The sequence below is a fragment of the Bufo bufo genome, chromosome 3, assembly GCF_905171765.1.
Source record: "Bufo bufo chromosome 3, aBufBuf1.1, whole genome shotgun sequence".
NCBI classification, from domain to species: Eukaryota; Metazoa; Chordata; class Amphibia; order Anura; family Bufonidae; genus Bufo; species Bufo bufo.
The window spans coordinates 558,697,548-558,709,846 of NC_053391.1; the positions used below are offsets into that span (position 1 = coordinate 558,697,548).

At 42.5% G+C, this 12,299-nt stretch overlaps 1 protein-coding gene across 1 annotated transcript in view; it reads right to left on the minus strand.

Annotated features, from left to right (window-relative positions):
- DHH (desert hedgehog signaling molecule) overlaps window positions 1-12,299 on the minus strand; it is a 71,301-nt gene that overhangs the window by 11,525 nt on the left and 47,477 nt on the right. The window contains exon 2 of the mRNA XM_040425534.1: window positions 2,078-2,339. Coding sequence (XP_040281468.1) covers window positions 2,078-2,339 — 262 coding nt within the window. The remainder of the gene's footprint in view (window positions 1-2,077; window positions 2,340-12,299) is intronic.

A 12,299-nucleotide genomic window follows, 5' to 3' on the forward strand; every position in this document is an offset into this window, starting at 1 on the left:
CGAACGATCGCCGCTGGCAGGCTGGAGATCCACTCGCTTACCTTCCATTCCTGTGAACGCGCGCGCCTGTGTGCGCGCGTTCACAGGAAATCTCGCGGCTCGCGAGAGGACGCGCCGGCGCGTCCACCCGGAATGAATCAACCACCTCCAGGACGCGTCGCTGCGTTCGGCGGTCCGGAGGTGGTTAATATACCATCGGATCGGAGTTTTCTCCAATCCGATGGTATATTTTAACTTGAAGCGTCCCCATCACCATGGGAACGCCTCTATGTTAGAATATACCATCGGATTTGAGTTAGATCGTGAAAACTCAGATCCGACAGTATATTCTAACACAGAGGCGTTCCCATAGTGATGGGGACGCTTCAAGTTAGAATATACTAAGAACTGTGGACATAACGGCCCCCTGCTGCCTGGCAGCACCTGATCTCTTACAGGGGGCTGTGATCCGCACAATTAACTTCTCAGGTGCCGCACCTGAGGGGTTAATTGTGCGTATCATAGCCCCCTGTAAGAGATCAGGTGCTGCCAGGCAGCAGGGGCCAGACCCCCCTCCCTCCCCAGTTTTAAATTCATTGGTGGCCAGTGCGGCCCCCTCTCCCTCCCCAGTATTAAATTCATTGGTGGTCAGTGCGGCCCCCCCTCCCTCCCCAGTATTATATCCATTGGTGGCCAGTGCGGCCCCCTCCCTCCCCAGTATTATATCCATTGGTGGCCAGTGCAGCCCCCCAGTGCCGCACTGGCCACAAATGAATTTAAAACTGGGGAGGGAGGGGGGTCTGGCCCCTGCTGCATGGCAGCACATGATCTCTTACAGGGGGCTATGATACGCACAATTAACCCCTCAGGTGCGGCACCTGAGGGGTTAATTGTGCGGATCACAGTCCCCTGTAAGAGATCTGGTGCTGCCAGGCAGCAGTTATGTACACAGTTCTTTTAGTATATTCTAACTTGAAGCGTCCCCATCACCATGGGAACGCCTCTGTGTTAGAATATACTGTCGGATCTGAGTTTTCACATCGTGAAAAAGCAGTTATGCAGACGGATCCGTTCTGAACGGATGCAAGCGTTTGCATTATAGGTGCGGATCCGTCTGTGCAGATACCAGACGGATCCGCACCGAACGCAAGTGTGAAAGTAGCCTTACTTGACCGCAGTTATCTCTTTATCATTACAGACAGGATTAGAATGACAGACATCACCTGTGTATAGATAGCACAGGATCCACCATTCACAATAGATGATTGTCAATGCTCATCTACTTCCTCCTGACCTCTGCACAGAGCATGCCTAGAAAACTCTCCCATAGAAGTCAATGAGGTCCCTCTACACTATTGTGTCTATGGCCCATGGTGGCTGCTGTAAATACTCTAAATACTGTTAAGAACAGCTCAGGCAAGATGGCAGCCCCCATAATTATGTTCAGGAAATACAATAAAAAAATCTGCAATTAGAAAATAAAAACAGATAAAAAAAAAAAAGGATATGTCTCGCCACCTGGTTTTTACTGGAAGATATCATTTTCTGAGACCTATTCCCTTTAGAGAAGTACCATAGACTAACAAAACGGTGTAAACTAAGTCCTTGACCCTGCATAGTCTTTATTTACAGGGATTATAATTCATTGTTGACCAAGTATTAGCTCCCTGCCAAACAGTAACCCATATATCAGCTTCTCTGTACCACTGGATGGAGATTTGGCACAACTCCAGACAAACCGGAACTTTAAGGGTACGACCACACAGTCAGGTTTCCTGATGCAGTTTTGGAAGCCAAAACCAGGAGTGAATTTAAAAAAGTGAAGTTGTATCTGTACTTTCTACTTTCTCTCCTGATCCGCTCCTGATTTTGGCTTCCAAAACTGTATGCAAAAACCTGTCCATATAGCCATACCCTAAAGTAGTTTTCTTTGATGTGAAGGTCCGACCACTGGGGACATCCACTAATCTGCAGAACGAAGGGGGCTACTCAACTGAACTTATCTATTATATTTTATATTGATCCATTTTATATTGAAATGTAATCTCATATATGCAGTAGTGGTAGTTCCCAGGTCTGATATCTTCTGAAATAATACCTGCTTTCACAGAGACATGAATGTGTGCTTTTGACTCATAATACACCCAGTCAAAGCCAGCTTCAACTGCAAGGCGGGCCAACATGCCATATTTGCTTTTGTCTCTGTCTGAGGTTGTGATGTCAAGCGCACGTCCTTCATAATGCAGGGAATCATGGGAATGGTGGCCATCCTCATCCCATCCTTCAGTAACCCGCAACCTCACACCTGGCCACATGTTCATCACAGAGATAGCCAATGCATTCACTCTGTCCTTGCAGCGCTGAAATAAAGGGGAAAAAAAGACCAGTTAAGAGAAGTATATTTAGGTAATACTTCCACATGCAAATTCCATTTTCCAATTTCTAGTGAAAATTTAATTAACATGTATTTAATAAACTCATAGGTACAAGTATTCAGTTGTAAATATGATGGAAAAGGATCTAGGAATTTTAATAAACAGCAAACTAAGCTGTAAAAACCAGTGTCAGGCAGCTGCTGCCAAGGCCAATAAGATAATGGGTTGCATCAGAAGGGGCATAGATGCCCGTGATAAGAACATAGTCCTACCACTTTACAAATCACTAGTCAGACCACACATAAAGTACTGTGTACAGTTCTGGGCTCCTGTAAACAAGGCAGACATAGCAGAGCTGGAGAGGGTCCAGAGGAGGGCAACTAAAGTAATAACTGGAATGGAGCAACTACAGTACCCTGAAAGATTATCAACATTAGGGTTATTCACTTTAGAAAAAAGACGACTGAGGGGAGATCTAATTACTATGTATAAATATATCAGGGGTCAGTACAGAGATCTATCCCATCATCTATTTATCCCCAGGACTGTGACTGTGACGAGGGGACATCCTCTGCGTCTGGAGGAAAGAAGGTTTGTACACAAACATAGAAGAGGATTCTTTACGGTAAGAGCAGTGAGACTATGGAACTCTCTGCCTGAGGAGGTGGTGATGGTGAGTACAATAAAGGAATTCAAGAGGGGCCTGGATGTATTTCTGGAGTGTAATATATTACAGGCTATAGCTACTAGAGATGGGTCGTTGATCCAGGGAGTTATTCTGATTGCCTGATTGGAGTCGGGAAGAAATTTTTTATTCCCCTAAAGTGAGGAAAATTGGCTTCTACCTCACAGTTTTTTTTTTGCCTTCCTCTGGATCAACTTGCAGGATGACAGGCCGAACTGAATGGATAAATGTATTTTTGCGGCCTTATGTACTATGTTACTATGGTACTAAATACTCTGAAGTGATAACGTAATGACTATGCTTTTTGACGCTTACTCGGGCCGCAGGGGATTTCGTGCCAGATCTTCCGGCCCGTTGCAAGCAAATGGAGGCGGTAAATATGATTTTAATTTTCTTTTGTTAATTTCACCAATCACCAATCATGTATGAGCGTGGCATCTGAGGGGTACAATGATGGGCAGCGGCTATATCGCACTGGCCACTAAGCTACCAGCTACTTACAAAAAAATGCACTCTGTAATGAAGTAATTCATCACAAAGCGAATTTTTTTTTGAATTCGGCGAAGCAGCCAAATTGAATTTTCCAAAACTTTGCTCATCTGTAAATATTACCGTAGAGTCCTATATACATGCTTTTAGGAATTTCCATTAAAAAGAAGGTTTATGTTGCAGCAGTTTTTGGGATTTAGTATGGGACTAGCTTTTTCTGTAGTAAAGAATATACCTGTCCTCGTCTCATCTCTATATCCTAATGCTGTCTTCCTTCCTCTCATGAACTGATTTAAAGTGTAGCTGCCATTTATTTATTTTTTCTTCTAATGTGTAGGGACAGTGATAGGGAACATGCTGGTTAGTTACTCAGCGCATCGGGGATACAGAACAGAGCTGGCCACGGTGTGTCAATATAGCAGGAGGGCATGGCAAATTTCATTTGCACAGTACAGATATCTGTTTCTAGAAATATATAGGAGCCAGCAGGGAGGTAAAAAGAATTAACCCCAGCCGTTTTCACATTTCAGGGCAATGTTTCTCATATAAATGTAAAAGTTATCTAAATAAAGTGTATTATAAAAATTTTCCCTATTACTGTCCCTACACATTAGATGAAAAATAAATAAATGGCAGTTATACTTTAAGGTTTCTATTCATATTTTGCCTAGTAAACCCTCAGTCTATTTGTTTTACTGTCATCATTTTTTATTTGCCAGCCATGTACAATTAAAACTACAGACTGATAAATGGTTTCCTTTAGGAATTCTGTAACAAAATGCTGTGCCCAAGCAATTTGTCTGGTGCCCATCCTCCACCAGTCACCCACGGGCACAGCCAGTTATCTCTGGTATGCTTGCTCTGTAGTCAGTAGCGAGGGACAATCTTGTGTTTCTCTGAGACGATGCATTGGCACAGAGATTTTGTCACGTCAGCTCTACTAGATCTGTAGATACATAAAATGTATCTTGTATGCCCAATATACCATCAGTGGGCCTATTTTACATGTTTTGCCTTATAAATTTCAATAAGTGTTTCCTTCTGGTATCTTATTAGGATACATTAGACGCACAGAGCAGAGCACTTTATTAGGTAAACCTTACGATTAATGCAAATATCTACTCATCAAGGGGCATCATGAGAGGAAGCCAATGTGGTCCAAAGGTTCAGTTATAGTTTAGACTCAATACTAGAGTTGTGAAGAAATATTATGTGAATGACTGTTGATGACAGGTTTTGTATATTAAAAAGTGCTGAGAGACAGCTAATGGCCAGCAGCTATTGAAGGTGTATGGGCATCTTTAGACTGGGTCAGACTAGGTTCCTTGGGCCCACTAGAGGAAATTATTCACGGGGCCCAACCCACATATCATCATTAAAGTCTAAAAGGTTTTGATTAAAAGAAATAGACCGTAGTGGCAAACGATTGGCTCCAAAGGCATCTCCAAATGTTTTTTATTTTCTCCTGGACCTTTGAGGCCAACTGTGGTATCAGAGCCTGGGCCCACTGGAGGATCCTCTAGTACTCTTGTGGGCCAGACCAATGCTGTCTTTAGATGGTCACCAGTTCCCAATAGAATATAGCACATCTGGCATATTAAGAGAAAAGGGAGATTCCCAGCTGGAAAGTGTAGCCACAGCAAAATCATTTTTGTGAGTATAGACCAGAATCTCTCACAAATGTTTCGAAGACGAGGTTGAATCTATGCCATAAATAATTCAGTGCAAAGTGCATCCTAATCAGGCCTAAAAAGATGTGCCTCATACAGTCCTGATCAAAAGTTTAAGACCACTTGAAAAATGGCAAAAAATCATATTTAGCATGGCTGGATCTTAACAAGGTTCCAAGTAGAGCTTTAACATGCAACAAGAAGAAATGAGAATGAGACAAAACATTTTTTGAGCGTTCAATTTAATGAAAACAACGAATAAACAGGCTGTTTTTCAGCTGATCAAAAGTTTAGGACCACACCTCCAAAAAAAAACTAAACCCCCCAAAACAGAAATCCAAACATGAACTCAGTAATGAGTAGCTCCACCGTTATTGTTTATCACTTTTCGTTTCAGCATGCTTGATGCAAGCGTTTCCATGAGGTGAGTGGGAACATTTCTCCAAGTGGTGAAGACAGCCGCACGAAGGTCATCTACTGTCTGGAACTGTTGTCCATTTTTGTAAACTTCCCTTGCCATCCATCCCCAAAGGTTCTCAATTGGATTTAGATCAGGGGAACACGCAGGATGGGCCAAAAGAGTGATGTTATTCTCCTGGAAGAAGTACCTTGTCTTGCGGGCATTGTGTACTGTAGCATTGTCCTGTTGAGAAACATCGTCGTTACCACACAGACGGAGGCACTCAGTCATGAGGAATGCTCTCTGCAACATCTGGACATAGCCAGCGGCCGTTTGATGCCCCTGCACTTCCTGAAGCTCCATTAGTCCACTGAAGGAAAAAGCACCCCAGGCCATTATGGTGCCCCCTCCACTGTGGCGCGTAGAAAACATCTCAGGTGGGATCTGCTTGTCATGCCAGTAACGTTGGAAACCATCAGGACAATCAAGGTTACATTTTTTCTCATCAGAGAATAAAACTTTCTTCCACCTTTGAATGTCCCATGTTTGGTGCTCTCTTGCAAAGTCCAAACGAGCAGTTCTGTGGCGTTCAAGGAGACGAGGTCTTTGAAGAAGTTTTTTGTTTTTGAACCCCTTCAGTCTCAGATGCCGTCTGATGGTTATGGGGCTGCAGTCAGCACCAGTAAGGGCCTTAATTTGGGTCGAGGATCGTCCAGTGTCTTGACGGACAGCCAATTGGATCCTCCGGCTCAGTGCTGATGAAATTTTTTTGGGTCTTCCACTTGACTTTTTTGTTCCATAACCCTCAGGATCATTTAAGAAATCCCAAATGACTGTCTTACTGCGTCCCACCTCAGCAGCGATGGCGAGACCCTGAGAGACCCTGCTTATGTAGTTCAACAACCCGACCACGTTCAAAAAAGGGAGAGTTTTTTTGCCTTTGCCATCACGACGTGTGACTACCTGACAGAAAATGACAATAAATCCACATCTTTGCACAGATTTGGCCTTTTAAAGGCATGTGGTCCTAAAATTTGGATCAGCTGAAAAACAGCCTGTTTCAGTTTAATCGTTATTTTCAATTAATTGAATGCTCAAAAAATGTTTTGTCTCACTCTCATTTCTTCTTGTTGCATGTTGAAGCTCTACTTGGAACCTTGTTAAGATCCAACAATGTAAAATATGATTTTTTGCCATTTTTCAAGTGGTCTTAAACTTTTGATCAGGACTGTATATATATTTGGACTAGACTATATTTGTGTGTGCATGTCTATTCAGGTATGGCTGCTAATTTGACTTTTGATCACTTTCTGTAATACAAAGGGACATTCATTTTATGAGCCACTGAAGCCTTTATTCAATAATAAAATAATGTGGCCATGAATGCCTGAATGAAGCCAAGCTCCCTGTCCCGTCACTCCCAGCTCGTAACATACGGCTCAATAACTTCACTTTAATAGCTGGTCATTAATTAACTTGCTTCCATGCAAATTTCTAATCTGGAATGTTGAAAATCTAAAAACTTTAAGATTTTGCTTCCTGCAACACTCCCACTAATGACATTCTTCATGAGACACCTTACACAAAATATACAGTATTCCTCATGTTCCACCGAAAATTCACTGCAAAACGTCTCCAGGTCATAGCTGTGGTAATATATATCATTTGCCATAAAGAAAAATATTCTGATTTTTGCCTCTTTTGCTAGATTTTTGGGAGGGAAGGCCATATGTAAGTATACTGTAGAAGTGAGGTGAATATATAAGAGTGAAGACTCCATGGTGAATTCAAAACTTCCAGGTGTGGACCGGTGATTTTGAGTGCAAAGTGCCACCTCAGAGTGCTCTGGCTAAGCCCTTCCTTAACTGCACACTCATTAAGAGAATACAGAGGCCATTTTCTAGACCTGTGTTCTGTCAATGAAGATTTGGAGGGTGGTTGTGATGGTCATTAGTGCTTTACCCCTTTATCTCCCTACACAGAAGAAGTAATTGGTTCCTATATTCTATTGACAGGGCTTGATTTCCTCACGCCTGTTTTTTCCTTTTATTAGAATCAATCCTGGGACTTTTTGGAAATGCAGTTGTCTGAGGCCTCCATACACATTAGGCCTCTTACACACGGGCAAGTTTTCCACGCAGGTGCAATGCGTTAGGTGAGCGCATTGCACCCGTTCTAAATCCGGACCCATTCATTTCTATGAAGCAGTGTTTTTCACGCATCACTTGTGCGTTGCGTGAAAATCGCAGCAAGCTCTATATTGTGCGTTTTTCATGCAACGCAGGCCCCATAGAAGTGAATGGGGCTGCGTGAAAATCGCAAGCATCTGCAAGGCGTGAAAATCGCAAGCATCCGCAAGCAAGTGCGGATGCGGTGCGATTTTCACGAATGGTTGCTAGGAGACGATCGGGATGGGGACCAAATCTTTATTATTTTCCCTTATAACATGGTTATAAGGGAAAATAATAGCATTCTTAATACATCCACTTGTTCGCGCTGTGTGGCTTCTCTTCTTTCTTCTTCTAGGTGATGGACCATGTGATGTGCGCAGTGACGTCACCAAAGGTCCTTTTCCTCCCAGGTCATCAAAGAAGAAGAAAGAAGAGAAGCTGGGCTGCGCGAACAAATGGATGAGGTGAGTTAAATTTTTTTTACATTTTTTTTTTAACCCCTCCATCCCTAATTTACTTAGCATTCTGTATTCAGAATGCTATTATTTTCCATTATAACCATGTTATAAGGGAAAATAATAAAATCTACACAACACCTAACCCAAACCCGAACTTCTGTGAAGAAGTCCGGGTTCGGGTCTGGGTACCAAACATGACGATTTTTCTCATGTGCGTGCAAAACGCATTAAAACGCTTTGCACTCGCGCAGAAAAATCACGCATTTTCCCGTGACACACCCGCATCCTATCCGGCCCCGTGTGAAAGAGGTCTTAGTGTATAGTCGGCTCAGCTAAATGTAATGATACATTTCACTTGTCGATCCGTTGCTTCATTATGGAGAAAAGTACTTTTAATCAATATGCAAACAAGCAGTTAAGTGCACCAAGACTGACCCGAAGCCACTCTGTGCACCCTTGCTCCTTCCGCTTCCTCTGCCAGCCCCTCCCTCTCCTTCTTGATTGGCAGGGCCAGAGGATATGAGGATGCAGGAACCTGGTGACAGACTTCCTTTAAACTAACCATTATACAAACTCCAGTAAATTGGATAGAATCAGTCAATTTTTTCATCTTTTTTACTTGTAAGTCACAAGATAGCATACATGCCAGCCACCTACCACCACTCACTAGGTTTGGTCTTATGGTGAATTTAGACTGCCCGACAGAGCAGGCAATTATCATATAACTGCCTGCTTGTCAGTAAGAGCAGCACTTACATGCAGAGATCGCCTCCACTGCTGCCCAGAAATGATAATTGAGGTGCCCACATTCAGCATTCATCTGGAGATCTGCGGCACCTTTACATGGGCAGATTATCGGGAACCGGAGTTCGGACTAATATTCATTCCCAATAATTGGCCCAACAATTGTGCTGTGAAAATCCACCTTTAGTTGCACAGATAATTTAGTAGATATGACTGTTGCTAAACATTAGTATTCATCACGTTAACTAAGTCCAGATTGTTTGCAAACTACTTTAACTTCTTTTGCATCTATCACAAAATGTATCAGATACTAAAAAAATCTCTTTGTCTAACTGACATCACTCTCAGGGACAGTTGCCAATTAGTCACCAAGTGAGTGGGAGACATTGATTCCCTCTTGTTTTCTTTCCTGGCAACTAGTATAAAGCATCCTACACATTTACCAAAGCAACAGTATATTGATATATTATATGTGCACTTATTATTCAGATATGTTTGGGATGGATATCTTCTATCTTGCAAGTGATTAAAGTGCCATTCCTCTTTGGTGGTACAGAGGATATCACATATGCAGTCACCAAGAGACTACTACAAGCAGGAGTGGATTGAAACTACATTATGGAAATTATGGCAAAATCAAATCCCCCCCCCCATTCTCTAGTTTTGGATCAATTCTGCTTGTTTCAGAAATCATGCCTTTGGGGAAAGCACAGAATATTAGGAAAGGAATGGAATCCCATATTATATTTGCTTGTGTTGCCCAAATCATAAACACACTTTAAAGTAACCTCTCCTGACATGTCTGCTTTAGTAACTACATGCATTCCCATTGTAATAAAGATTCTGGAGCAGCTATTCTTATGACTCTTTGTAGTGCCATTTCTTTATTATTCCTGCTAGAAGTTAAGAATGAATTACTAGGAGGTTGCAATGAAGATCCAAACGGGTGTCACCAGCTATGGTTGTGTCCCTGCACAGTCTGACACTGGCAGCACTGATTGGATAATGTCAGACTGTTCAGGGACACACCTCCAACTGGTAACACCTTTCTGGACCTTCACTGGGGTGTATGTATGGTAAGGTCAGGCAGCACTGCGCGTTAGTCGGCGGGTGCTCGGTCTTGCGGATGTAATTCCGAAGTCTGCACAACGAAGAAAAACCGGCACTCCGATTTTCTTTGCTCAAAAGGATTTATTGGTCACTCATGTGACGCGCGTTTCGACACTCACAGGTGTCTTTTTCAAACAGAAAAAGACACCTGTGAGTGTCGAAACACGCGTCACATGAGTGACCAATAAATCCTTCACTGGGGTGTAATCTGGTGCCTGTATGAAATTGGGGGCTGATTTGGGGTGTGATCTGGGGTCTGTATGAATTTGGAATCTGATCTGAGGGTTTTTTGGGGCCTGAATGAATTTGATTTGGGGTCTAACGTGTGCTCTGTATGAATGTGTGGAATGATCTGGGGTCTGCATTAATTTTAGCATTTGATCTGGAGGTCTGCATTAATTTTGGAGTCTGTCTGGAGGTCTGTCTGGTCTGAAAGTCTATTAGTTTTGGGGTCTGAGAGTCTGTTAAATTTTGGGTTCTGCATCAATTTTGGGCTCTGTCTGGAGGTCTGTATGGATTTTGGAGTCTGGTCTTGGAGTCTATTAAGTTTGAAGCCTGGGGGGTCTGTTATTTTTGGGGCCCAAGAGTTTGTATTCATTTGGAGGTCTGTCTGGAGGTTTGTATAACTTTGGGTTTGGAGGTCCATATTTATTTTGGACTTTGTCTGGGAGTGTATTATTTTTTGAGTCTAGTCTGGGAGTCTATTAACTTTTTGGGGTTTGTCTAGAGCACTGTATTAATTTGGGGGCCTAGGTGTCTGTATTAATGTCTGGGCGACTGTATTAATTTTGAGGGTCTGAAAGTCTATTAATTTTCAAGTCTCATCTGGGGTCTGTATTAAGCAGAGGTTGTCCAGCCATGAATAATTTATTTTTGAAAACTACCGTAAGTATAATGTCATAAAATAATAAAAGTAGTGATATCGTTCTGATCCCCCAGTGCTCTTTTTCCGCTGCTTCCAATGTCCTAGCTGGTCTCTGTACTTCCAAGTCCTTCTCAGCTTGGACATGTGACCACCGCGGCCAGTTACTGGGAAGCAAACGATGGAGGGTCAGTATGGTTTCAGTAACTGAACCTCCTGGGCCCAAATGCAAAATATGTAACCAAGTGCCAAGTGCCATTTATTAATACTGATGTCTTCTTATATAGGAGAGGGGGCTGCATACCCTGGCCAAAAATGCCTACGCAGTAAACTCAGCACTCTTCAGGAGAAACTGTCACGATGGGCTGTTCCAAATGGAGAACAAAGTGGAGACATCATGTGTAAGTCACTAGATTTACATTTGTTATACTTGTCACTGCTTCTTTTATAATATGTTTACATTTCTTTATTAGAAAGTAAGGTCACTTTAAATTAATTCAGGTTGGACAAAATTAGCCTACTCTTCCTAAGGCACCAAAATACTTTGTCCCTGCCCTACTTAATGTAGAGGTGACCTTATTTTGTAATATATAATGTATAATGGATAATATATCAGCATACACAGCATTCTTGTTCATTCGGGATGGAATATAACCACTTAGACTACTTTCACACTTCCGGCAGAGTGATCCGGCAAGCAGTTCCGTCGCCGGAACTGCGTGCTGGATCCGGCAAAACGTATGCCAACTGATGGCATTTGTAAGACTGATCAGGATCCTGATCAGTCTGAAAAATGCATTGCAATACCGGATCCGTCTTTCCGGTGTCATCCGGAAAAACGGATCCGGCGTTTATTTCTTTCACCATTTTTTCGGTCTGCGCATGACGGATCCGGCATTCCGGTATACTAATACATTCCTATGGAAAAAAATGGCCGGAGATAAAACCGTAGCATGATGCGGTATTATCTCCGTCCTGATCAGTCAAAAAGACTGAACTGAAGACATCCTGAACGGATTGCTCTCCATTCAGAATGCATGGGGATAAAACTGATCAGTTCTTTTCGTATACCTAGGACGGAACTCAGTGCCAGAAAAGAAAAACGCTAGTGTGAAAGTACCCTTAGGCTGGTTATTCACAGTCAAGTTTTTTTTTTTTCTAAACATTTTTGTAGCCAAAACTAGGAGTTCATTGAACAAAAGAGGAGTAGTAGCACCTGTCTTATATACAGGACTTTCTCCTGATTTATGATCCACACCTAGTTTTGGCTTAAAAAAAACAAAAACTGAACAAAGCCTGAGTTTGGAAACCCAGCCTTAGGATGCGCCTCTGCAGCTGTAAACACACATTGGGGAG